The sequence below is a fragment of the Trachinotus anak genome, unplaced genomic scaffold (genome assembly GCF_046630095.1).
Source record: "Trachinotus anak isolate AG129_WGS33_773 ecotype Australia unplaced genomic scaffold, CSIRO_AGI_Tana_v1 ptg000019l, whole genome shotgun sequence".
Classification (NCBI taxonomy): Eukaryota; Metazoa; Chordata; class Actinopteri; order Carangiformes; family Carangidae; genus Trachinotus; species Trachinotus anak.
The window spans coordinates 19,805,828-19,833,342 of record NW_027273870.1 but is presented as its reverse complement, the minus strand read 5'-3'; the positions used below and the strand labels follow the sequence as shown (position 1 = coordinate 19,833,342).

Here is a 27,515-nt window from a genome sequence, read left to right as displayed (position 1 = left end):
TAATTAGCCTCAGCCTTATGCATTACCTTTTCAATAAGTTGTTAAGAGAGGAGCTGGCAGTACATGGACAGGAGGTGACACATTACGCCTTTTACGACAAGGCTGCTAGTGGCTTCTGACAAGGTGCGCCTGCACTATGCAAAAGATAAGTGAAGAAAGGATTGGAGGGGGGGGGTAGTAAAAGAAAGAAATGGAGATCAGGAAGTGGAGACAAATATCACAAAAGGCAAAAGCAAAGGATAAAAGATGTAGGCAGTGATGGAGACAGGAGTGAAGATGTAAATTCAGCTTGACACAAAAGACACAAGTGCACATTTTCACAGTGGTAAGACACACTGCACTTTTCTCCTTGCTCGATGAAATCCCCTGTACATAACTGTAACGACCAGTGTGATAATCTCAGCAAAGGTTAACAGTACACCGCCATTAGGAGACCGTACAAAAGGCTTTTAACAGACAACCAAGCAGCCGTCTGGAGCAATTTACCACAAAATTTGAAGTTACTTTATATATCAGAAGCCATTTAATGTGGCCGAGGAGAGAAGTTGGTCCCTTTCTCTATTGTTCCTCGGCGGTGAAGAGATCACAGTGACATCTCCCTCTCAGTGCGGACTGAGGCACCTGGTCTGTCATTTCTCTAATGATGGTGGGGTGAAGAGACGGGGGTGGAGGAGAGAAGAGGAGATTTAGAGGGAAGAGGAGGAGGAGGAGGTGGGGATGTCTTCATTGTTTGAGACATGTCCTATGCTCTGTCAAAGGAAGCATAGATCTCCTTCTTTTTTTTTTATCCTCCTGTGTGTCTTTTTCTCCGTGTCTGCCTCCCTTTACTCCTCCATCCCTCATTTTATTCCCTTACCTTTGCTGCTGTGGGGACCAATTTGGCTAAAATGGAACCTCTTCCTCATTTTTTTCTTAATTAAAATCTGAGAGCCTCCGCAGAGGTGGGGGGTTCCTGTGTGTGTGTGTGTGTGTGTGTGTGTGTGTGTGTGTGTGTGTGTGTGTGTGTGTGTTCATGTGCATGCTGGTGGCAGATTGCCTGCGTTCCATTAGTCTTTCATTAGAGCTGGTAAAAATCAAACAAAGGCACCAGATTTTTTTGGTGATATAACAAGTCTATTGATATTTTTCTTTGGTTTTTTTGTTTGTTTTTTTTTATAATTGCCCTACAAATCCGAAATAGAGCCATTTTCAGCTTGATCAAAGAGGCTTTCTCTAGACTACAATCCTGCATTTTCACTTTTTGAAACAATGAAAGAAATACTTGGTAACACTTTGTCTGCAACAGTGATGCTTCTTTTCAAACTGTTTTTTTCTCCTTCAAGGTAGAAACTGAGCTCTTTTGCTAAGCACCACCCTTGTGTGCGTGTGTGTGTGTGTGTGTGTGTGTGTGTGTGGTGGGACGGTCCCACAGGAGAACTAAGTTGCTCTGAGACATACCGGCCGCTCGCAGCGCAAATGGTAATAAGGCAGAGGGACAAACGCCCCCCTCCCTCCCTTCTCCTGCTCTGTGATGGCGCTTGCCCCCGCCTTCCTGCCCCTAGCAGAGGAGGTGTGTGTGTGTGTGTGTGTGTGTGTGTGTGTGTGTATGACAGGGAGAGAGAGAGAGAGAGAGAGGAAGCGTGCGGCGCGATGTCATTGAGCATCTCAGAGTGGAGCGGCACAGTTGACTCAGTTGAGCCTGCACCGACCGGGACTCACACACACTCTCTCACACACACACACACACGCACTCCCGCTCAACTCGCTCAGAGAGCCACCGTCCCTCTCACACACTCTCACTCGCTCGCCCGCTCTCACATGCTCTCGCTCTCTCTTGCGCGCACACACACACACACACACACACACACACACACACACACACTCAGGCGCTCAGTTCAGTTCCTCAGCGGCTGCGGCGGAGGAACAGAGGAGTCAGAAGGAGAGAGAGAGAGAGAGAGAGAGAGAGAGAGGACAGGCGGCGGCACGGACGTCGAGAGAGGGACACAATCACAGAGAGAGAAAGAAAGAGAGAGAGAGAGAGAGAGAGAGAGAGGAGCGGGAGGCAGGGAGAGCTGGATAGCTGGTGGCTCACTCCCACACCTCATCTTCACTTTGCTGGGACAGACACAGAATTGATGGTAAGAGACATTCATGCGTTTTATCGGCTCAGCTGTTGGTTTTTTTTTTTTTTTTTTTTTTTTTTAGTTTGCTTGTACGGGACTTGTTTTGTGTTTCGGAAAAAAAAACAATGTGACTTTTTTTCAACATTTCTGAACACTGGTTTTAGACGCTTGATGTTCGCGTTTTATTGTGAAAGTCTTTATTTACATTTCACATTTAGATGTTTGTACTTTTTTCTTTTATTTAACAATGTAGTGGATATTCTTTCCTTAATCTTTATCAAGATTTAAGAAGTAGTTAGGAAAAAATTTGGAAAAAAAATCACAGACAACAGAATTATACCGGTAATTGAGCTTGTGTTCAGTGTTGAGTGAGCTGATGGCAGCTCCCAGGTTGTTTAACTTTTTCTTTCCTACTTTTTAAAAAAAATTTCTTTGACATTAGAGAACTATATGTCCCTGTATGAATGAGTGCATGCATGCATGCAGGTGAACATGTGTTTCATTGTGTGTGTTTGCATGTAAGTGTGTTTGTGTTGAGTCCATGTCCAAGTATGAAATGACTGACGGATGGATTACTGCAAAAAACTGAGGCCATGGGCAACATCATGCACCCCTCCTCACCTATTCCCACAACCTCCCCTCCTCTTTTTCTATTTTACTCCATCCTTACTCACCTTCTCATCAGCCCCCTCCTCACCTCCATCCTTCTCCTCATCCCTCCTCACCTCCAGTGCTCTGCTCATCTTGCCCTGTCCAAGACGAGGCCCCCGAGGAAATTCACCGCAAGCCCTCTTTTCTCTCTCTTCACGAGAATTAACTCCACACACACACACTCCTCCGCCACCAGAGCTGCCAAGAAAGCTCACACACACACACACACACACATCTACTCCCTCTGGCCCCCCTTTCGTGCTATCCTCCTTGAGACCCGCATGAGACAAAAAAAAGGCAACACGACCCCAAAAGAACCCACCTTCACTGACTTTTTTCTCTTCTCTCCTCCTTCACACTCCCACATCCCTCCTGCCCTCCCTCTCTGTCTCTCCCTCTCTCTGTCTAAGTCCAAAGAGGCAGAGTTGGATGTGAGAGGCAGTGAGTGCGACACAGTCCCACCAGAGCCCAGCACAGACCCAGAACCGGCCAGGCCACCTTCAGCCAAGGCTAACGGACCCAACGGCACTGCTGGCGTTTGCACGAGCATCCCCTCCAGTAGCTACAGTAGCAGCAGCACCACCACCACCACCTCCACCAGCAGCAGAAACAGCAGCAGCAGCAGCAGAAGTGGTCTAGGTGGCGTTAGCATCGTTAGCAGCAGCGCTGAGGGAGCAGGCGAAAGCTCCATGCAGTTCAGCACCAGACCGCTTAGTGCTGAGCAGCCGGGCTTCATGGGGACATGGCAGCAGCAGAGCACTGACAGCAACCTCCTCTACAGAATGTCCCAGCAGGTACGTCAGCCCAGCCTCACCCCCTCATCCTTTCCACATCTGCCTCCCCTCTCCTTCCCTCTTTCACTATCTTCAGTCTATAGTCAAGGACCAAACTTTTATTTTTCCTCTCGTGGTGTATGCTCAGACGGTTGCTTTTGGTATTCTTACTATCTCTGCATCTGTGTGTGGAAAAAGACGGTGTTTGTGTGTGTGTCAGTTGGTGTGTATGTGTAATTTGTATGGTATGGTGGGTGGTTGTGGACAGTGTTTTCTTTGTGATATTTCAAATTCTTACATGCAATTGCATTTTTTTTGCAACTTTTCCCCACTTTTGTAATACATCAGATTTGATGTCTGTGTGTGTGCCTGTGTGTGCCTGTGTGTGTGTGATGGTGTTGTTGTTTTACACACACCATGCCTGAAAGTGTTTCCATCCATGTAGCCTCTGTGTGTGTTCCTTTTAATTTGACTAATGCATGTCATTTTCTTCTCTCTAAAACAACTCAAAACAGCAGATTTTTGTCTATTTGTAAAAACACACATTTAATGCAGAATTTGCCCACTACCAGATAAATCATTTATCACAGCATTTGATGGATTATCCCTGTCTGGATTCGTTACATACATGCTTAAGTCTCCGTAATTGGTCTATGAGCGGTGTGGAGTTTAAAAGCAAGCAATAGCAGTGTTTTGGTAACCTCGGTGCCGATAAAGACTCGGGAAGGGGCACCCCTCTGGGACCGGCTAATTGACTTCATGTGGCCGAGGCAGGAAGCCCCTTGCGCGGCTACAGAACAGCAGAGGAGCCGTGAATGAACGCAGGCTCCCCTGGAAAAGTAATGGTGATAACGGATAGCCTGCACCGGCTGAGGAAAGCCCACATTTCCTCCCGACATTTCTCGCCTGTTATCGTGGATGTTACAATGATTTTCTCTCCTGTTTTGTAGCTTTGAAAAAAAAAAAAAAAAAAAAAAAATCAAGTTGCCCCCAAGTTAGAACAAGAGAGTTACTTCTTAAGGGAAGCGTGGTTGGAAGGGGGGGGGGGGGGGGGGGGGGTTGTGGTTTGGTCGGATAAATGTCAGGTAAGGAGTAGTGGGAAGAGGACTGAGAGTCGAGTTTTGTGTGTGTGTGTGTGTGTGTGTGCGCGCGTGTGCGTGCGTCCGTTCGCGATAGATAGAGGATGGTTGCTCGGTTGCAGTTGATCACAGCGGGACCTGCAGGCGCTCCGTACCTTGCACACGCTGTTACGCACTCAGGTCACAGCGGCTCTTGCGCAACAGCTTCGCCGTGACTATGTGTTGTAAATGATGAGAAACTTACTCTGTCACCTTGTCCGTGCTTACAGCATGTACAGTTTCTCCCTCTCTCTTTTTTCTTTTTTTTAATCCCAGAGGTCTAATCGCGAAGGTGAAACTGATGTGTTGAGACTAAAACATGCTCCCGATGTGACTGTTTTAAAACAGCCGAGACTGTTTTGTGTGTGTGTGTGTTTTTTCTTTTAATGAAATAGGCTATGTCTCCTTTCCTGCATTTCACTCAGCCTTTTCTCACCAAAGATTCCGTTTTCACACTGAAATGAATCGCATCCCTGTAATTTTCATGCGGCCTCCTGTTTTTTTTTTTTTTTTTGTTACAAGCCCCTTTCCTCACATTTTCCTAAAGAAAAAAATCATACCAGCTATTGATAAGTGATTTGGATTTGATGGGTGTGTTGTATCCAGAGAGGAGAGCGCTCCTCTCCTCTCCTCTTCTCCCGGTGTGGAGCAGGTGGATGGGCCCCTGCGCTCAGCATCTGCTGGGACCCCACGTTTGCATCCCCAATCCTTTTTACAAATGCGCACCGTTGTTTCAATATAATCAGCTGTGGGACTCGCTGTTATTTATCCTTCCTCGCACCACTTAGAAGACATCTTCCCATGTTTAGTAGGCATGACATAAATTCTCCGAAGGAAGCCTGTTCCTTGACAGACTCGCCTTATTGGAATCTAACCGATAATGACTTTGTGTTTGCCGAGGCTGGCGCACCCTGGGGTGTTGGAGGAGAGAAATGGGTTATGGGCTTGTGTTTCAAAATCTCCCCTCTCTCTCCCTTAAAGATCAACAAGGTGGCACAAGGGATGCGGTATTTTTATCGTTGTTAGGCCAAATTATATTTCCACCTGATCGATAGAGACGCAAAACAGCTCTGCGCCGTGTGCACAGGACAGATGCGGCTGTGGTGAGGTGCAGGGCATCACCAAGCCAGAACATTTGCTGATGCTTTTGAAATTCCCTGTAAATCACACAAAACTCACACACACGCACACACACACACACACACACACTCTGACGGGAGTGTATCATTTTAAATGACAGAAATAAGCTGTGGTTTACAGCAGGTGTCTGGTCACCTCGCCGCAGAAACATCAGTGACCGATACAGAAAGATAAAGAAAGTAAAGCAAAGATCATGAATCAGGAGATCTGATGCTGCACCTGCTTCTTTCAGCGTGAAAGAAAACAACATGAAGAAAATTGATATCAATTTGAAATCGAATATCTCCCGAAAATTGATTGATCTCACCTGTGATTGACACCTGCATTGGAGACATTTGAATATTTTTTTCATTTTGTTATTTGTAAATTATTTCAGAATTAATAAATTCATTCATTTACATATTCACTGAGACTTTTTCAAGACAGCGAGTGGTTTCCCTGCTCGAAATATTCTGCTGTGCTTTTACAAGCTGGAGAAAGTGCTGGAAAAATGAAGGTGGATTAAATAATTGTATTTATGTTTTGTTAACTTTGGGGGGGGGGGGGGGGGGGGGGGTAACGATTACATATCGATATCCTCATCTACCTGCAGTCGCTTCTCATTATTTTGTGTTTCTCTAAACTGTAACGAAATTAACAACAGTGGCGAGGAAGGCATTTTTGTGGGTGGATAATTTACACCTTTCACAACAGGCCTTAACAGGCTTTTAATCTTTGAAGAAACTTTTTTTTTTTTCCCCTAAGTCACATAGCAGGAGATTCACAGCCTTCATAATCCACGCAAGTGTCAACAGGAAACAGCATAAACAGCATGCAGTTTAAATGAAATCAATGAAATGGATTCGATAAATACTGCCTATTTTCTCAGAAATCGGTGCACATTTTGACAAAACACTCCAAGAGGGAACTTTCGGAATTGTTTTTATGGAGGGGGGGAAAAAAATGTACAAACATTAATTAGGAGTTGAATTATTTCCCAGGCATTACGGAGTGATAATATTTGGAGCCTTAATTGACCCGCTGCTGTACATGCGTGGCTATGAATATCGACCATGCAAGTTAAAAACCCCGGAGTTAAGTGATGCTACGAGCCTAATTGGTTCATCGGGGATAATTCCTCCACAATACAGGAGCCGCAGGCCGCGTCTTTTTCCACTTATTATTTTTTATTTTTTTTTATTTTTTTATTTTCTCATCTGCTTCAGGTCGGAGGAATGTGGGAACATCTGAGGGATTAGGAGAGCTCGTAAAAAATAAAAAAAAAATGTGCCTTCACTTCCACCTGAGGATCTGCTGCTGCCACCCAGGCTTACAGCAGAGCTCGGAGAAAAAGAAAAGATAGGAATCAGTGCATGTCTTCAATCTGAAACTACCTCTAAAATAGCCTCTTCCTTTTCTTTTTGCAAGGGTGCTGTAACGCGGCTTCCTTTGAAGTGCGACAGGTCGACTATGGGCCGAGACCTGGAAGAGGTACAGTGGCATAACAGCTCGCCTGGCTTCTGTCTGCTCTCAGTACTGCCTGCTCCATCCCACACCGAGCCTCTTATGTCCACATATGATACAAGGAATTTACAAGGGTTTATAATGTAGAATATAGATTACAAATACATGTTGAATTTGACACAATCATAATAATAATAATAATAATGACAATATATAAAAATTGAGAGTGTTTAATCTTTAATTTGTCCATGCATTTTTTTTTTTTTTACTTATCTAAAGCCTGCAGCATTTTCCCTTTTCTCATTATCATACACTTAAAATTTTAAGATCCCAAATCTTTACTAAAATTAAACTGAAAGGCCGTAAAACATTATGATAAAATCAATACTGAGATATAATAAAGTGATTTTTTTTTCCTTTCTTCATAAAAAAATGTGCGGTGATTAGTTCAGATGTTTTTAAGACAGTGTCATAAAGCACTCAGGCATTTTTGGCAGTGATCATACAAATATGTTAGCTTTGTGTGGTTATATAAAAAAAAAAAAAAAAGTCAACCCTAAATTTGTAATCTAAATTTCTTAAGTCTGGCTTCAGTTCTTCCATTTGCATCTTTCTTTATTATTTTCCTGTTTTCATATCTTGTGTCATATTTTAACTTTTCATTGTGATGAGTGAAATTTGTTGAATTTCCCATTATTTCCCATATTTCCTGAATGCACTGTGCAGCCTATACAGTCCTGTGTGTTTGCGTTAAACCACTGAAAGTGAATGCTGTTAGCTCTGAGGGCATGGTGACAGACATATTTATGGAATAACATGCTCTGCTTTGTTTTGTTTGAGTGAAGAAATGGGGTTGTTATTATCCTCCTCAGTGCAGATCACAGAGTGTGCTAATCTGCCTATTAACACACTTACAGCGGTGAGTGTGAGTGTGTGTGTGTGTGTGTGTGTGTGTGTGTCTTACACAGTGGGGTACAGACATGCAGCATGTTGCATATGTGGTGCATATGCATTGCTTCTTACCATTGTGTGGGACTGGGAGGCAGTGATTTGATGCATATGTGCAGCATTATCCACAGTGAGTGAATGTGTGTGTTTTTGTGTGTGTGTGTGTGTCGTTACACTCTACTGTTATTATTTCCATGTCTGTCTTTGATGGGTCGTTGCACACAGAGCATATGGATGTCTATACGTACATGTATCTGGTGTCAAGAGTGTGTGTGTGTGTGTTTTGTGTGTTCTGACGCTGAAGTTTTCGTGTGTGCACGTGTGCGTTAAAGGCATTCGTGTCTGTGCTTTTGCCATTTATTTTTCTGAGTGGGTGGCTAAATACTCATATGCCATGTTGTGTGAGTGTGTGTCTGTGTGTGTGTGTGTGTGTGTGTGTGTGTGTGTGCATGTGAGAGAGTGAGCGAGTGCAGTTTTGTGAGTGTGTGTCCTCTCTCTCTCTCTCTGTGTTTCTGTGTGTTGGCTCTGGCTCCATGTGTGTGCGGGTGCGAGGTGAAGTGTCTCTTGGCTGGCCTTGGCTAGAGAGCTGGAGGAGAGCAGAGGTGAAAGAGGAGATTTGCAGAAAAGACACGCACCGCTTCCCCCATTACTACTTTTTCTTTTTCTTCTTCTGCTTGTACTACGTCTCTGTCTCTCACTGCTTCTTCTTCTCTCACTGTTGTTTCCTTCCTTCTCTTCTTCCTCCGCACACCAACCCCTGCTTTCTCTCTTCTCGACTATCTTTCCTACTTAAAACTGTATCTTCACCACCAATCCCCTAGATGCTAAATCAGATCGTTTTATTCTGCAGCTACTGCCTTTATAGAAAGGGCTTTTGGGATTGAACCTGTGTAACAGAGGACCATTTTGGGTATTGCATGTGTGCAGCATGTTCAGGATTATCAATCGCAGTAAGGCACAAGGACAACTGTTAGATGTTTCTTAAAGCTACTTCTTCACCACCAAAGTTACTATTTCATCAGTAAGAACACATCTCACTGATGAAATAGAGAGATGTGTACCTAACTGGGAAGTTGTGGTCGGCTCTTATACTGTTTAATGTAGTTCTTGCAATGCTGCCAGACGGTTTAGAAGGTCCAGATAACATAGGCAGCACTGAGAAAGGCCACAGTGGCATTCAGTCAGCGGGCAGCTCCCTCAGTCTTTGTGCATATGCAGCCATGATGATGTGAGTGTTTCCTGAAGGCAGCATTATTTCTGCAGGAGAGAGCACAGAAACGTACGAGTAAGACTGAGTGGGAAGGTGGTGGCAGCTACTTGTATATTTACTGTATGTGTGTGTGTGCACTATTAAGAGCCCATCTAGTTTGACGGAGTAGGAGGATGCACAAGGTCCCATTCATGCTGTGGTCCCCACTATATTTACCCAGGAACCAACCAGGGAGATATGACGTCTGCAGCATTTTTACTTTAAACTTGTTTCAACTGGCTTTTTTAATATTTTTAAATCTTTTTAAAATTTTTTTTATAATTGCATCACCAAGAATAGGCTTTCACTTTTATTGAAACCTGAAGATATATTAATATCATCTGTTTCCCTGTCATGACATCTAATAAATATTTTTCTGTTTTACATACTCTAGACGTTTAAGTGGATAAAATCAATATGTGCGATTTTAATGCTGTCAGTGTTTTCTGCTTTTCTTGCGTATTACAATGTCAGATTTTTGAGGAAATCTGTCAGTAGAACTCCTCATGCAGACATCTCTGTTCTCTTTTTTTTTTTTTGCTCCACTATCGCCTACTTTAATAACCTTAAAAAAAATTCAAATTTTATCTTCATAGTACATGTATAAGCTTGCCAAGAAAAAAAAAATCCACCCCACACATGGCCATGATCATGTGTGACCTGGGTCATACAGTAACCTCTGTAGCAGTGCAGTAATGCCCTGCAGGACCAGCGTTATGGATAAGCACCGACCCTGAGTCTGCGTGCACGACCTGGGGCAACCGGCGATCAATAAGCATCATGTGAGCATCACTCACGGCCTCCGTGTCAGCTGTTTCCTGTTTGTCCTGAGGAGACGGCTGCCTCGCTGCCATGGTGAATGCCTGAATAATGGGGAGGACACAGAACAGTGTAGAGACGCTATCACGGAAGTCAAAAAGGGTTTCTTTATCATATGTCTGGCAGGGCAGAGTACTGCGTGTTTTATGTGTGTGTTGAGCGTTGAGGAACGATAGAAATGCAGAGCCATCTGCTCTCCTCTTATCAGGGGGCTGAGTGGTGAAATCTACTGGAGCTGAGTCGTTCCCAGGGATTTGTTTGAGTCCTGTGTGGCCATGTGTATGCGAAAGGAAAGAAATACAATATTTGTTTCCTTCTGTTGTCTTCTATCTTCTTTTATTATGTGATACCTTTCCGACAATATCAATAATCATTTGTTTTAATTAAATCTAGTGTGGGGAGCTTAGTAATGTGATTAGACCCTCACTATTATAATATTAAAAATAGAAGAAATACATGTCAAATTGGAAGGAAAAGAGTGAATTTCCTTTTAATAGTTTTGTTTTTTTCTAACAGATTAATTGGATATATTTTAGTTTGATCACAAATGTATATTTTTTTCTACTTTCTACTCTTCTGTTCTCATTTTCTTTCCCGGCGAAGCGACTGCACACTTCACTCTTTACACCCTGTTTTTCCGTCTTTCATTCTCTGCATTTCTATCAAAAGAAGGCCGTTGGTTATTTGTCTTTGGGTAGTTTCCTGCAGAGGGGAGAAGTCGCCGGTGTGAAGAGGAAGTGTGTGTTTGAAGGGCCAGTCGCTCAGGATGTCACCACCCCGCCACTGGCTAACGAGGGGGACATGAGCACAGAGCCAGGGCAGCAACACACACACACAGACAAACACACACACACACACACACAATCTGACACAGCAGGAATGCAGCAGCTGTCACCAAGGTCCAGGCAGTTATGAAAGGGTTGAAGTATAGTTGTGTCTTGTGTGTGTCTGTGTGTGTGTGTGTGTGTCAGTGTGAAGTGGCAGTATTAGGGGTCATGGGGGGATTGAGAGCTGGGAGGGGCCCTTGTTGGCTTCGGTGACCCACAGATTGCCACCAGCAGAGAGGATCATCACACATAATTGACTTAAGTGAAAAGAGAAAGAGAGAGTCAGAGGAAATGTATACATTTGGCAGCGGCCTGCAGTATTTTAAGACGTGACCATATGGCAGAGACATTGTTGAGAGAGGCTGTTCTTTCCCGTTGTGCGTCCAGAGGAAGGTGACATTAGGTGTGACCTGTGCTAAGTGACAGGAACCCGGGCATACTTTCACCACGGCTTCTCCCTTTTCCTGTTATTCCTCAACTCCTGTTATTTTGTTTTCCTTGGAGCTGCGCCAGCTCAACGGGCAAATCGACAGCCTACTATTTTTACATCCGTCTTTAAGGACTCCTGTCTGCTCGCTCTGCCTGCCAATTTGCCCCATCAGCAGTGGCAACGAAGACGAGCTCTCAAGGCACCGAGCCTTTCATTTTTCTCTTAGCGATGTGGCTAATGCTGTCACTGTTATTTGAAAAAGCACTCAGGGTGAATTGCTATTATTATTGTTAAAACCATCATCATCATCAGGCTTATTTATGGTTATAGATAATGATGGTAATTTTGTTCAGAGCCTACGATTGACTCCTTCTCTTCCCCCTGCTAATCTGACAATGCTGTGTGAGAGTGTATGTGTGTGTTTGTTTGTGCTGTACGTTTTCGATGTGATGGCAAATTATCAAAGTTGTGGAGAGAAAATAGTTTTCCATCAGGTAACAGTGATTTCATGTCTGCAGCTCACATACGAGGTGAAGGGAACTTGTCTGCACACAGGCAAGAATAAATCTATTACATTCCTAATGCTTATGTTGTACTCTGTGGCTTATGTGTATGTGTGACAGGAAGAGGAGGTGAGAGGCCTTTTCCCCCCCTCTATTTTCTGTTTCATTGCTTTTTCTCAGTCTTTTTTTCGCTCCCGTGTTTCACTCTCCATCTATCTCTCCACTCTGTTCTGTTCTTACTCCAGCTTACCGTGGAGATTTGATTGCTAGAGGCCCAGGGAGGATTTTAGGGAGGTTCTGGAGAAGGGAGGCTAGTGGTACAGGCTGTGGCAGGCTCATAGCCAACGTACACACACACACACAAAGATATGTAGTCTGACAGACACAGATACCCGCTTTCACACACTCCTATTTTGTCTTGTCTTTATGCAGATTGTGTAAATTGCTTTCTTACCATGTTGTCATTTTAACCCTGTGAAAAAACAAAAAACAAAAAAAAAACCCAAAAAACTAAAGTCGAAACTCATTAGCTACTTTTTGTTGTGAGCAAAGTGTTAAAGCAACATGTGTAAGCATTTGTTTGTGTTCTCTGCTGACTTTGTAAAGATGTTTGCTCTGTTGGATTAATAACATTTAATGGCCACTGTTAAATGCAGCTGCCTTGGCATCCCACAGCTCGTGTTTTTCTGGCAATCTGAGACTCTGGGTGGCTTGTGTTTTTGTGAGTGTGGTGTGTGAGTGTGTGTATATACCACCACCGTGTGTGTGTGTGTGTGTGTGTGTGTGGGCTGGATGGGAAAGGCATTGTGTGTTGTCACTGAGCATACCTATTCACTTGGATGTGACCGCCCCACACACTCTCACACAGGCTGTATTGAAGCCGCCTGCATGTGAGATGATCACATATCGAGCAGCAGCGCACTTCACTTCTAACAATCCATAATGTCAATTAAGTCACAAATGATCTAATTAGCCTACTGTGATAGACATCAATTGGTCTGACCCTGCAAATGCGGCAAACAGCCAGGGGTGGGAGGCCGCCAATGCACGACCTCTGGCACCGCACATTGTTGGCCGTTCACCTCTTGTGACATTTATTGTGCGATTGAGGTGACGGCGTCACTCTTTAACAACGGGACAAAGTGAGAATTCTTGTCAGGAAAAAGCTGTTGTTTTTTTTTTTGTTTTTTTTTTTTTGTCTGTGTTAAAAGCTGAAGACGTATTTGTGTTGTTGACACACACACACACACACACGCACAGGCACACACACACACACGTACACTGTTGATGTTTTCTCTGTAAATGGCCTGAGCTGCCTCTTCCATTGTCGGGAAACACACTCAGCGATAAGTGCTTTGTTGGAGCGCTGTCCGTTGCATGATGTGTGTGACTCTGACTGGCATTTAATATTTCATGGCATTTAATCCATTTGATATGTTTCCTCCAAATACAAAAAAAAACTGCAGCTTTTGTTTGCTTTATCCAGGCCATTACTTCAGAGCTTGTTGATCAGTTTAGATTTGTAAAGGGTGGCAACAAGGGATTTATCACCTAGATTCACTGCTATTTTTCTGCCCCACCATTAAAATAATGAATTTAGCATCTTGTTTGTCTAAAAATGGGCCTCATGAGGGCAAAGGTGATCCTTTGTGCCTGGTCCTTGCGCGACCAAATATCTCAATAACATTAATAATAAAAATATCATAAGCAAAGGGCTGTGAGATTTATTGCATGAAAGAAAGTGAAACGAGAGCACTTAAAGAGCAGTCAGGTTCACAGGATGCAGCGGCTAAGAAAGATAGCGCATTATGACAAAGAAGAGTAAAAGGAGCCGACAGCTTGAGCATCAGTCAGGAGGTGAGGAGGAGGCTCTCTTTGAGATCAATTGGTAATAGGCTGAAGTCACAGGGGCGATTAGAGGCGTCGACTTGCCTGTGTTGTAAATGCTGTCAGATCGGTTAAAGGAAGCCTAATACCTCTCAGGTTGAAAGCTGTAATAACATCAACTGTAACTGGATCCGCGGGGAAGTGCAAGTGAGTTTGCGTGTGTGCGAGTGAGTGGAAAAGGAACGGGAGGAAGGCGAAAGTATTTCATTGTGTGTCTAATGCCTAGGTGTGCGTGTGTTTGTGTGTATGTGCGTGGCATAAAGCAGCAGCAGGAGCATGCATAAAGGCAAGAGCCGCGGGGTTGCTCCTGGCATTTTTTCGGCCACCAGATGCCTGTCACTGCTTAAAGAAAAAAAAAAAAGAGCAGGGAATGAGGAGGGGAGAAGGACAAAGAGGAGGGAGGGGAAGGAGGGGGGGGCTGAGGGAGGGGTAGGGGGTGAGGGGGCCACCGCTGTTCAAATCATGTCACGTAGCGCTAATTCATCCAGCCTCATTAGAGAGAGGAAAGGGACCAGAGGGCCTCTCTTAGGACAGGGCCCAGGCTCAAAAACACACACACACACACACACACACACACACACACACACACACACACGTAGATATATGCATACACACATTGTCTCAGTTTTTCTCTGGCACATACTTACACACAGATGCAATTTCTCTCGTCCTCACACACACAGACACACACACACACAGACATACATACACAGATGACACTGGCACATGGCGCAGTGCGGGGGCAGTTTGGGGAATAGAAAATTGCCTTCTCAGGAAGGCCCTGGCCAATTAAGGACCTGACCGTATTGAATGTCAAGTGTTAATTTAGGCTCCCCCTCCTTCCAACCCCACACCCTCACCCCTCAATTTCCCAGCAGTGGTGGTGGTGGTGGTGATGCTGAGGGGGTGCACGCTTGTGTGTCCCAGAGATGAGCAAATACATGTCAAGCCAAAGTTGATTGCCTGCTCCGTATTATGTGTCGCAGACAAGTGGCAAATGTGCTCCCTCCTTTTAGCCTTTCACGTACCCCCTGAGGGACACCGCGATGGAAGGAGGAGGAGAGAGGGAGGATTAACTGTACCGCAGTGATAAGAATGGGGGGTTTTACACTGGGGAAGACGGGGCGGGGAGTGAAGGGGACAGACAGACAGAGAGAGAAGTAGAAAGAGGGCAGAGGGTTTGTTTGATCTCATAGGACTGGGTAGTGACTTTGATAGTCTTTTAATTGCCTTCCTTTTTTGCAGAGGTGAAGTCCCTGCTTGTGGAATAAACACTTTTAAATAGAGGATGAGTACATTTTCTAAAGTTTAGAGAGACATTTATTTAAAAAAAAAAACAAAAAAAACTAACCATTTTTAACTTTATCAGGAACTTTAAATGATCTCAACATGATGACTGTGTATTACACTCACAGCTGTTGGCATGGTCCAGGGGCAGGCAAGGTTGTTTGTGAGGTGGACTGATGGTAAATGCCCACCTCCTTACCTCCATGATCTAATAGACATCCACTTAGTCTTAATGGGCAGATTCCCTTTCTCCTCTCGTGATGACTGTTGCACTCTTCAAAAGGTGGAATTGCCAGCTTGTCTTTCCTATCAACCCCCCCACCCCCACCCCACCTCTGTTAGCCTCTGTATCTCATGTTCACTACCTCTCTCCCAGGACAGACGGGAGTATTTCTGACAAAATAAATATTAATGCATCACTCACATTCACACCGAAGCCAATTCTCCTGCTTTAACCAGCCCTCTGGCTACATTATGTTGGTCAAAGGCCCTTTGTTTTACATTCATGTTGGTACATTTACGTAAACATATGTGCCCGAGTTCCCGAGTGTGTGTGTGTGTGTGTGTGTGTGTGTGTGTGTGCGCCTGGTGATAGTAGTGATGTTGTGAAATTGAATAGAGAGGGTGAGTATTGATCATTTCCCCCTGTGTGTTATTAGTGCCTGCTGCTACTGACAGAGAGAGCATGAGCCGCCCGCACAAACACATACACACACACACACACACTTACACGCACACACTGCCATGTTTGCTCAAGAAATAGAGTATGTTGTTTGCATGTTTTGACAACTGTAATACATTGCGTCAACAGGGAAAAAGTATACTTTACTGCTACATAATATTTTATGGTAATATCAACATTATTGCCCAGAACCCGGTGGTGGAAACCTGTAAAATTACAGCTCTGGTAATGTTATGACAGACCAGGCTATGTGTCATTGACTTATATGCGTTGCGGGTCTTTTCAAATAGAGCCAATTTTTGTCTTCTCAGCTCACACGCAGCCACACGTACATTTCAGTTCTTTATTATTACAATCTGTTTTGTCAATCTGCTGTAAGTGATAGCACGTTTTAAGGTCACAGTGAAGCGTAATTCAGTCTCTGATCACCAATATCCAAACAGCCACCCGTACAGGCCTCCAGGGCCAGGGGAGAGGGAGGCTGTTAAAGCCCAGTATAAGTGCTCTGTCTCTGGGTAGATAGTGATGCCTGCAAGGCCTCTGGAGCTCCAGTGGTCAGCCAGGACTGGGAAGTCTGTCAAACCCTAATTGATCACCCTGACCTGGGGAGCTGAGGACAAAGGGAGAGGGGTGTGGAGGGATGAAATAGATAAGGCTAAAGGGAAAAGAAAGAAAAAGATAGAAGGAAAAAAAAGAAGAAATTGTGCGACTGGTGGCTTAATCTCTCTGGACTGGCCATTTTTCCCCTCTGGATGATAGATATAGTAGGCCTAGCGTGTGACACAGATGGATAATGCAGGCGTCTGGGGCGATAGAGTTATAAATTAACACATTACTGGACCTTAATGTGGACCACTGTGGACGACCCCACAGCAACATCATCAACCCTCCAGGCGCGCACACACACACATACACACACAAAAACACACACAAACACGCCTACAGTCTCACTGATGCGTCTAGCTGAGCTCAGGGTGCAGATTGTACTCCTCAAGTGGCATTGATTTGTTAAAGTGCTGAATTAGCAGGAGCAGTCCAGCTGCTGGCGCTTCTCGACTTTCTTACTCTCTCTTTTTCTGTATTTTACAATTTCGCTCTCTTAACTTCTCCTCCTCACTGTTTCACTCCTTCCCTGTTGCTTCACTTTACTTGCTCACACGCTGATTTTTCCTCCCTTTCTGCTTTACTTTGTTCTCCAGCTCACATGCTTGTCTCCACTCTTTGTACAATTGACTCGCCCCTTTTCCCTGACACACTTTTTTGCTCAGTCACAAGTGCTCCTTCAAGCAACTTTGCTCTCCTTGGTTGTCCTGGCAAACGCCTGTTTCTATTTTCCCCCTCTTCTGTCTCCAGCTGGAAGGTTTCACCTAAAAGAACAGTTGGTTTTTCTCTCCTTCTTCTTGTGGCCCACACAATATTCGCCAGCCAAAACTGTTATGTCCCTGACTTTGAGACTGAAAGGGAAGTGGTGTGTGTGTGTGTGTGTGTATGTGTGTGGCTGGGGATTGGTATTTAATAGCCAGACATACAGAAGAACTAATATCCAGAGCAGCAGTAGCCTGGACATTGTAAGGCCACACACAGTGACAAGGTCCTGCACAGCTCGCGGTATTTAAAACTCCTGTACCGCGAGGCAATGGCTTATACATCTACAAGCTAACCACAGTGAATTCCACTGGTGTAAATGTCATTTAACAACAAATGAGTGCTTCTGGAAACTGAGCGGTGCACAGTAAGGGTCACTGGTCCCTCTGTCTGCTGAGTATGTTGTGGTGTGTTGTACTTGGGCTTATGAGTCGGACAGACTGTCTGCTCTCTGAGTCCGAGTCAAGGCCCCTAGCCAAGAGGTGCAGATTTGTTAGTGTCTGCTCCATTATCACCCGTCACTCTCATGGTTTGTTGTATGTGCGTGAGTGAGAGAGAGAGAAAGGGGAGTAAAGAGACTGTCCCCCTCTTCCTTGCTTGCTGTGGTCCAGCCCAAACAGTTACCATCTGGTGACCAGCGACTGACCCTTTTCTTGTCTCACACACACACACACACACACGCAGATAGACATATACACACACTGACTGCCGGACTGTATCCAAGTGATGAGTGAGTGACCACCCGCCTGCCCCCCACCCCTCCCCACCTCCCCTGCCGAGTGGCCGTCTCTGCCAGACCTCCCAGGTCCCTCCCCTCGCTGCACATGATTGGTCGATGAAAGGTTGATGGGCGACTGATCTGTCCACAGCTCCAATAAAACGCTCAATAAAGCACCGATTCTGGTCTTGACAGGCCTAACAGAACAACACCTAAGAGGAAAAAGCACCTAAACACACATACAGTACACATGGGTGCACACACACACACACACATGCACATCATATTGGCCCAAAGTAAGCACATCGCCTCCACAGTTCAAACCACATTGCTGTTACTCCACGATTTGCTTTACTTGTGTTTGCTTGATTTAGTTAGGCCCCTTGTGCTATCGTCGTGTGACATTTTAATGTTATTTTATTATAATCTTATTTTTCTTATCCTTTTTCTGTATGGAGTCCACTGTGCCCAAAAATGACATTAATCTGGTTGCTTGCAGCTTTTCAAATGTGAATATTGGTGGGTTTTCATAGTCTTATATGACAGTAAACCAAATACCTTTCATGTTTGGATGTTTGTACGGACAAAATAAGTCATTTGAAGACATTAATTCGATAATAAAGAATAATAAAAAATAAAGTTGAAATAGGTAGTACATCTGGTTGACAGGAACAACCAGTCACTGTTTTTGTGTGTAGTGAGGCGCAACAAGAGAAAAATGGTGTTTGTGTCAAGTCTGCTGGGTGACAGACCGAGGTCAGAGGCAAAGAAGAAGTGACACATGCATCACAGGGTTGTGACATGTCAGGGTCACGACAAAGGTCACGTTGGATGTCCAGAGAAAACACACTCATCTCATCACAGCTCCACTGTGTGTGTGTGTGTGTTTTCCGGTTGAAAGTGTGTCGAGAAGTGACTATCCCTTCATAGGAAATGGGAAGTAGAGGCCAACGCAACCTCTGCCTCTCCTGGCTGGTGTAGTCCGGGGGAACAAGGATTGTGCGGAGAGCAGGTCACAGGCAGGGCCTAATGGCTGTGTGATGTTGCGACTACAGCCCTCCCTTCAGGTTAGATGCAAGGCGGGGACAGAGAGAACGAGAGAGTGAACGAGGCAGGAAGTGAAGTGAGCTTTGGGAGGGTGACTGCAAAAAAAAAAAAAAAAAAAGTGAGACAGAGCCACGGAGAGAGATGGAGTGAAAGCACAAGTGGAGCATATCAGCAAGAAAAACACTTAAAGTGAGGGATAGTGAGCGGGGATGGAGGGAGGCAGCCAGGGGGACTGTGGGAGGGAGGGAGGAAGGGGGGAGAAGAGCGTGCGGGCGTGTGTCCCTCGCCTGAGGCTGATGCATTGTGACAGTCACTTAGAAGGATTTCACTTCCCCTAAACTGTGGCTTGCAGGAAGAAACACCATAAGTTGGGACAATTATGGGGCCGAAGGAGATATGACAGGACACATGCAGAGTGAGCCACAGAGGGAGGGGAGGGAGGGAGGAAGGAAGTCAAGCAAGGGGGGTGTGAAACAAGGAGCGTGTGTGCGCTTGTGTGTATGTCTATCTGCTTTGTGTGTGTGTGTGTGTGTGTGTGTGCGCACGTATATGTGTGCACACACTCAGCAGAACACAATCATATCATCTGCTTGCATTTGGAGGATTGGTCTGTATATGTACGTTACATGTGCTGTCCAAACACTGTGTGTGTTTGTGGGTGTGTTTCTGTGTGTGCTTGCCTGTGGGGGCCAGGGATGGGTTTTTGCTCGGTGCACACGCCATGTCAGGGAGGGCCCGGCGTCTCGCTCCTCATGGTACCGTATGTTACCACTCTGCCTCCCTCATTCCTTCAGCCTCATGTCTGTAACTTAACCTGGTGATGGCGGGTAGGAGGGAGAGAAAGAGAGAGAGAAAAAAAAAAGTTGGATTCGAATGCTGCCAAGAAAACAGGCCCTATTTTTTCTATTCTTTGGTTGATTTGATTTCTTCCTGTTCTTTTTTCTTTTTGCATGCTAATAGTTTGGTCTTTCGTGTCGTAGCCCTGATAAGTGTCCCAAAAGCTCTTTTTGCTACAGTACATTGTGTTACCCTGTGCTGTGAGCTCTGCCAAGAATGTCACTGTAATTTGAGTGTAAGTGGATTCCAAGAAATACACTTTTCCTGTTTCATTGAGTCGTTTTGCTCTCAGTGCTATTATGTCCTTCGTGCGAGAGAGGTGCTGGTGAAATTGTCTCTCAGTTTTTCTCTGGCTCGTGTCTTTCCACATGGTACCTACACTTACAGTTCACCTACAGTTCTCTAAAGTCTCTCTCCATTTCTGTGTCTGTGTTTGTCTGAGCACAGCGCAATAAATAATGACAACAGCGAAAAAAGAGTTTTCATTTTGAAAAATATGCCACACTCGACCGCCCTGTAATACCATCTGTTCAAGCATAAACAGATAGATGTGCCTCCCTCCTTCTGTCTTTGTCTCTATCTTTATTCAACAGTCTTTTTCACTGTCTCTCAAACGCTTTTCTTTTTTCCCTTTTCTTTGGTTTTGCCTTATGTGTTTAAACAAATGCCCTCTATGCTGAGCCCGTGTGTCATTCATAAAAATCTATCAAAGCAAAGCTAATTTAAATCCACTCAATCTGGTTTCTATGTAGAGACTCTGATTTTAATGTCTCTGGCATTTTAAGTATTTACGTACGGAAGAAATAAGGTGGTTTTATCTTTAGGATCAGTCCACTTTGTTAACTGTGGAAGCCCCGTGGATGCTTGAAATTTTTATTTCACATAGTGACCACCTATAGTGCTAGTCACCACTTGCATCTGTGAGCTATTTGATTTTGAAGATATGGATAAGGACATTTTGAAGATAAGGACTCTCTTTAAACCACTGCAGCCGCAGTTTCCCCTAAAGTGATGTATAAACTAACCGCCATCTTCGCCACCTTCCCCCTCTCTGCGTTTCTCCCTCCTCATCAGTATGGCAGTTGTGTTTGCTGAGCTGGCTTTTGATAGACTTCTGTTGGTTGGTTTGGTCATCTGAGATTTGGTATTAGCTCTCTTCCTCTCTTCTCTCCTGCCCTTCTCTCTCTCTCTCTCTTCTTCCCTCCCTACCTTTCTCCTGTGGGTTTTGTTCACATCCAGACTGTGTTGTAAGACTGGTTGTGTGAGGGAGTGATGGATGGATGGATGGAGGAGGGAAGGAGGGGCAGACTGGGACAGAGGTTGAGGGGTATTAGACCCTTGAGCACAGCTGGGACCCCTACTATCAAAGAGATGGAAATGACCGTCTGCTAGCATTAGAGGTGCTGGGATGAAAGAATGGCCAACAAACCCACTGAGAGAGGAGTTTGGCACTGTATCGAGCCTGAGTACATAAACACCACTGACACCTCTGCCTGTCTCGTCTTGGGGACCAATAAGTGAGACTACATGCTGACAGACTGTACTCTGCAAAAATTCTATTAGAAAAGGTCCAGAAGAAAATTCAGGCAGGTAAAGAGAAAGTCATTTAGTCAGTTAGCTGAGCTGTATGTATATATTAGCTGAGGCATAATAAACAGTTTGCTTGAGTAAGTCTGTCTTTATACCAGCAGTAGCATGGTGTCAAAAAAGGCAGGGTTTTTAAGTGTTCTCAGCTTTTGCTGCAATACAAGGGAGCATAACCCATAATCAACCAATCAAACGTATGAAAGTACACATTCCTGAAAAGATATTTTCTTGCAGCAATTACAATGGTGCATAAATTGATTGCGAGTGGAGTAACCTTTTTTGGCATCTGATAAGCCTTCAAAGTCAAACTGGACTTCCTGGATTGTAATTTTCTCACCAGTGGTCATAGCAACACATCCACACCAACACAGTGCCTCGCCTTTTCTTTTTTTTTTTTTTTTTTAACACCGTACTATTTTTGGTTCGAGCACCTGCTAAAAACCGTCTTAAGCAAACAAACGGACTACAGGAGAAGGAGAAGATCCTAGGAGTTGTGCAAGAAGTTGTCTTTATGTTTAATCATGGCTGTGTGGATATACCCCTGCTTAGATGAACCCACGTCCTGACAGGGATTAGACTATAGGTGAAAAAAAAACAAAATAAAAAAACAGGCTACTTCCCACCCCCTAGTGCATATTACCCATACACCCTTGCAGCAGTCATTACCCATGACAGGGGTCAAGATGGGTCGTGGGCTAAGCACTCCATTGACTCTACAGTCAATAAAGGACTCGTGTCTATCTACAATGACCCTTACTGTGATGTGCATTTGTATGTTGGTGGTGTTCGTGAGAAGGTTACAAGTCAGCAGATTATGATCCATGTTGTGACTTGCTGAAGCTTCTGCTGAAGTGGTTGGAAGTAAAGTAAGCCTACTAACACATTTTCATATTAGAGAGGCACCGGGAGCATCATTCATCAAATCCGCAAATCAGGGCAAGTTGCGTAATGACTGAGACCCAATAAGGAAGCGAACATGGGCGTCTGTGTCATTGTTTCCGAAAGTCTCACTTTCTGCCTGTCCAGACTAAAATGCAACCCGATGTTTTCAAATTGAAATTAGGCTAGAAGCGTTTTCCAAAAGTCTCTTTCTTAGGGAGTATGGATGCCAGACATAAACATCACAAAAGTGATGTGTTTTAAAACTAAAACATATGAGTGTGGATGTTGCCTAAAGTCTCTTTAAAGCCTATCTCCACTGAAAAAAGTAGTTTTAGGAAGGTGCAACCATTTTTTCTGGTCATTTTCACCACTGGTAGCTGCAGCTCTCCATACAGTCCACACGGGCTTAAATAATTTATCCACTCTTGCTCTCCCTCGATCTTCCACTCTCTCTCCATGTCGCTCTCTGTTACCCCCCCTCCCCATTCCTCTTAGCACTTGCTTCATTTGTTTGCTTTGAGAAGCTAAATCTTGTTTGCGCATATTAATAAGTCAAGGCGGATTATCCCCACCACCACCCCCACCACCCCACCCCCACCACAGCCATGTAACATCCTAGGCCTCTCTGCTTATACTGTATTTGCGCCCGGGTGGCTCTGTTTGCAGAATGACCCACCCACCCCCCCATCCCCACCCCCACCCCCCATACCAGAGAGGCCTAGTGCGCGAGGCTAATTAGATTAATTCTGATGCCTGTAATGATTGCTCGCCATCTATTTTTAATGACTAGAGCATATCAAAGAATAGTAAAGCATGCTACCAGCGAAGCCTGCTCCCAGTCCCCCAGTGTGTCAGGCACTGTAGGGGGCACTGGCTTAGTGTTAGAGTGTTAGCATACTGCCATTGTGTGTGTGTGTCTATGTGTGTGTGCATACATTTGTGTCACTGCAGGCTAAGAAGGAACATGTGCTCAGCTTGGCCTCTGCCTGCCCCCCTCAAAAAAATAAATAAAACACAAATAAATAAATTACTATCCACTCACTGACATGACACTGTGATTTCTTTGTGGTTGTGATATACGTACTTCCAGCTGTTGTTGTTGTCAGTTGCTGCTGTTACACGTTTTTTTTATTTTAAATTCTGGAGTGACTGGAAAATATAATACAGGACCATGGTTTGGTTATGCAGTAAAACAGATGCAGAACAAATTTAAAATCCACATAAAGTAAACAGTATGAGTATTACCTTTATTTTGCTCTCCCTCTTCCATCTGATGTTTTTTTCTCTTTCAAAACATATCCTATTTTCCCAGCACTCCCTCTCTTGTACGGAATCAAAAGTAAACCTACTCCATGGTATGTCATTAAGCATTACGCCATGGCTTACACCTTGCCATCCCTGAGCAAGTGTGTTCATCACACCCCTTTATGCATTTGAGATGTTGCTCATCTTTAATGGATTGATCTCAGTCTCTTCCCTCTTTCTCTGTCATAAATATTTGAGAGGCAAGCAGTTCAAAAGTGGGGAAAAGGGGGCGTTTAGCAAAGCCATTTGGAAACACAAATCTGAAATGAGAGACTGTGAAGAGTGAAGGAAGGATGAAAAGAGAGGCGCTAGATCATGAGGCAAGAACAAGAAGTCATTCAGAAGAAGCTCTCCATATAGATGTCTCTCTCTCTTTCCTGATTTTTCTTCTTCTGTTTCTCTCACGCTGAATAAATACGTGCAGCTTACAACTCTCTCTCACACACACACACACACACACACACACGGGGTAGATTTCCATAAAATATTAAAGGAGGTGTTTCCTGTAATTATAGCACTGTTTGCCTCTGCCTCAAAGCCTGATCTGTAATTAAACAGGACTGCACATGCATATGCCAAAGTAAAGCGCACACCTCCACACCTCAAGACACATGCACATACACGCACAAACACTGAGCACGGTGCAGATTAGATCGCTGTAATTCATACTCTCTCATAACACACGCTCAAATTTGTGCACACACACACACTCACACACACACACTCAATGGTCTCATTCATAGACAAGTGCTCATACACATTGAGGCTTGAGCAAACACACACCTTCTACCTCTTCTCACACACACACACACACACACACACACACACACACAAACATAAACTCACTTCCACAAGGGAAAAAAGTCTGTAATATGCTATCTTTCCCAGACACCCTATTGTGATGTTATCTCCATAACTATCCATATATTGATCCGCCTCCCTCTTCTCTCCTCTTTAATTCTTCCTCCATCTGCCCCCCTCCCTCCCACCTCTCACCCACCCAGCCCTTATCTAATCTGGCTATGCCACTAATGGCAGCCATTCCCAGCCATGAACAAGTGCCATAATGTGCTCTGGTAAGCCTTTATGATGTGAAATGACCCTATTGATTGGCTTGCATCCCCACTGACAAAAAAGAAGTGGCGGCAGTCACTTATTACTGTTAATGAGCTGTGGGATAGGCCCTAAGTGGCACGGCACACGTGCACACGCATGCTCGCACACGCACACACACACACAAACACAAACACGTGCGTACATTTGTGCACACATGCGCGCTTTGCATAATTGTGGGGGCATTACTCCTACCTGTCTGTGTCCCGCCACATTTCAGCTCGTTAGCGATGGGAGGTCCCACCGTGTGGGCGGGTGACGAGCTTTTAATGGCTGCCACTTGGCATTGTCATGTCGCGTTTTCGATGACTGTTGCATCTGTTTCTATTTTTGCGTCTGTTGTACACACCTGGTGTGTCCGTAATGAACAAAGCAAAAGACTGCCACTTAGTCTGACAAATGATACAAGCTTTTGCTTTTTGAGTAAAACGTGTTTTAGCACAGGAGCCCAGATGTGAGCTGTTGTAGACAGTGTAATAGGAGCTGTAGCAGCAGTAAGTGTAATGATGGCCAAAACAAAACTGGGAGGTTTGGTTAGACACCAGTGTGTCAGGGCCACAGGCGTAGATCTGACTCTGACACTGTGCTGTGTAGACAGAGGGAGGGTGTATATGCCAAGCTGCTTTATGAATCAGAGGAATCTTCTTGCTTATGTGTGTGTACAAACGCGGCTTCTGCATGTTTTCCAAGCTGGCAGCGCCTCACGGGGATAATCCATGGGACGCATCCAATCAGCCGCAGTGCATGTGCGACACATGTTTTTTTATTCAATCTTCTTGTCTTTTCATCTTCCGCCACCACCAGAATGCTTCCTGCTATTTTCTTCCCAGCTCGGGACAAACGAATAACAGATGTGAGAGGTTGGAACATACCCTCCCCTCCACCTCTCCCCTTCCCCTCCTCCTGTGCTGTGACTAGTCTGTGACAACCTTTGTCAACTTTTGTACTCTCCTCCTCTCCTCTCTCCCTCTTTCCCGCTCTTTTGTTTCCCTGAAGCCTGCCCATCCCTTGTCAGCTATGTGGGGACATAAAGCTGCACCCATCTCCCACCCGCTCCCACTGGATGACTGTGTGTCTAATTTGGAGACTATTTGCCTCTTTTTGTCTCTGTGTGTGACCTGGATAATTTTAGTGTGCACATGTAGCCGGGTCTTGCTCCTGAGGGTCCCGACGTCTACACAATGAATCAGAGATTTATTTAATTTACGGGAATGACAAGTCAGCATGGATTCGAAGAATAACTGCGTCATGCAGTCGCTTTCACATTTTATTGAGACACATAATTTATTTCAGTGGGACTCAGAAGGGGAACTGCTGTGGAAAACAAAGCAGAGCAAAACACTTTGGAGAAGTGTAATCATCTTCAAGTTGAATGTAATTTGGGTTTTTTCAAAAAGTTGACTAAGCACTGAAATAGAAACTCAAGATTTCCAGTTATTGAAGTTTTGATCAGATCTTGTAGCTTATAGTAGGAATTTGTGGGGTTTTTTTTTTGTTTTTTTTTGCTATATGGCATCTGCAGCACTCACAATTTCCCATACAAATCAATTGAGAACCTTAGTAATTAAACTATAATTCAATACATTTGCTTATTTATTAGGTCCTCAAACGAATAAATCAATGCCATATCAATATTGCATACTTGAAAAGATTTATTCATGCAAGGCTGCGGCTGGAACAGAGGATATAGTGGGGTGTCTGGGAAGAGTCAATATTTTCATATGTAAGCCTGTGAAATTAATGACCTAATATCTGCAATGAGAAAGCTCGTTTTAAAGGCATAATCCTCTGTCTGTTTCTTGGGAAGACAAGAGCAACTGAATCAATGAAGGTTTAGGCTCTGGGAAATTAGAACTGCATACACACACATGCACACACTCACATTGACACACACACACACACAAACACGTGGTTATATCCAGAACAACACACAAACACAGTTTTATTCTATGTCGTATACCAGGCCCACAGCAGGAGCGAGTGTGCTGTTATTCGATCGCACATAGTGACAACCTTTAACAATGAGTGCTGTTGAATTGGTATTAATGTTCTTTTTTTTTATAAGGTGAAAGGAACTGATTAAATTGAAATTTACCTCGCACAACCTCATTTGCTGTGTGAAACAAAAAGCAGCGCATGACATTTGGCAGTTCTTAAAAGTAGCAATCAGTTACTGTATTAAATCCAAAGGCCAAATACGAGGGGAAACTGTACCTGCACTTTACATAGTGAAAACACATGTTGAAGGGGTGATTTCTAATTTTACTGTACTATGCACCAGTTCATGAACTGTATACTTTGAGGATTCATTCTCAGGCTGTGGAGCAGATCCCCTTTTCTTGTCATTTTGAGGGCTCATTTATTTAGGGTTGTGTAACTTGTATGTATGTAACCCTCACCAAGCTTATTGCCTACAGTGCCAGGAAAGACAAAGGCTCTTTTGCGTTCACCAAAGAGCAGTAGTTTCCTGCACACACACACCCCCACATACTGTCGACACACTCACACAGAATTAAAATGTCATTACTTAGCTGGAACGGAGGAGCTCAACAAGACAGAGGAGACGGGGAAAAGGAGAAAAAGAGAGACCAAAATGGTACTTAATTCTTTCATTATCCAAATGAATGAAAATCACATCAATTCATCAGGACAAGGCCATACATCTGTCTCAGAATTAACTCAACAATTACACAAGGAAGCTAATGAAGGCAGGGCCTCGGTGTGGTGAGAGCTTGCAGCAGTCAAAAGGCTTTTGATTCCATTTGGAGGAAAGACATGTGAGGGCAGCCTGGTCTGGAACCC

The 27,515-nt window shown here is 44.4% G+C and overlaps 1 protein-coding gene across 5 annotated transcripts in view; it reads left to right on the top strand.

The window, feature by feature from the left end:
* The window catches only part of bnc2 (basonuclin zinc finger protein 2), a 164,896-nt gene that overhangs the window by 65,402 nt on the left and 71,979 nt on the right, over positions 1-27,515 (top strand). The window contains exons 1-3 of one of the 5 annotated variants that reach the window (XM_071504235.1): positions 1,545-2,117; positions 3,164-3,547; positions 7,192-7,254. In XM_071504235.1, coding sequence (XP_071360336.1) covers positions 2,115-2,117; positions 3,164-3,547; positions 7,192-7,254 — 450 coding nt within the window. In that variant the 5' untranslated portion in view covers positions 1,545-2,114. Of the gene's footprint in view, positions 1-1,544; positions 2,118-3,163; positions 3,548-7,191; positions 7,255-27,515 lie in introns of those variants that run through there. The other 4 variants (XM_071504231.1, XM_071504232.1, XM_071504236.1 and 1 more) reach the window with 4 other exon arrangements.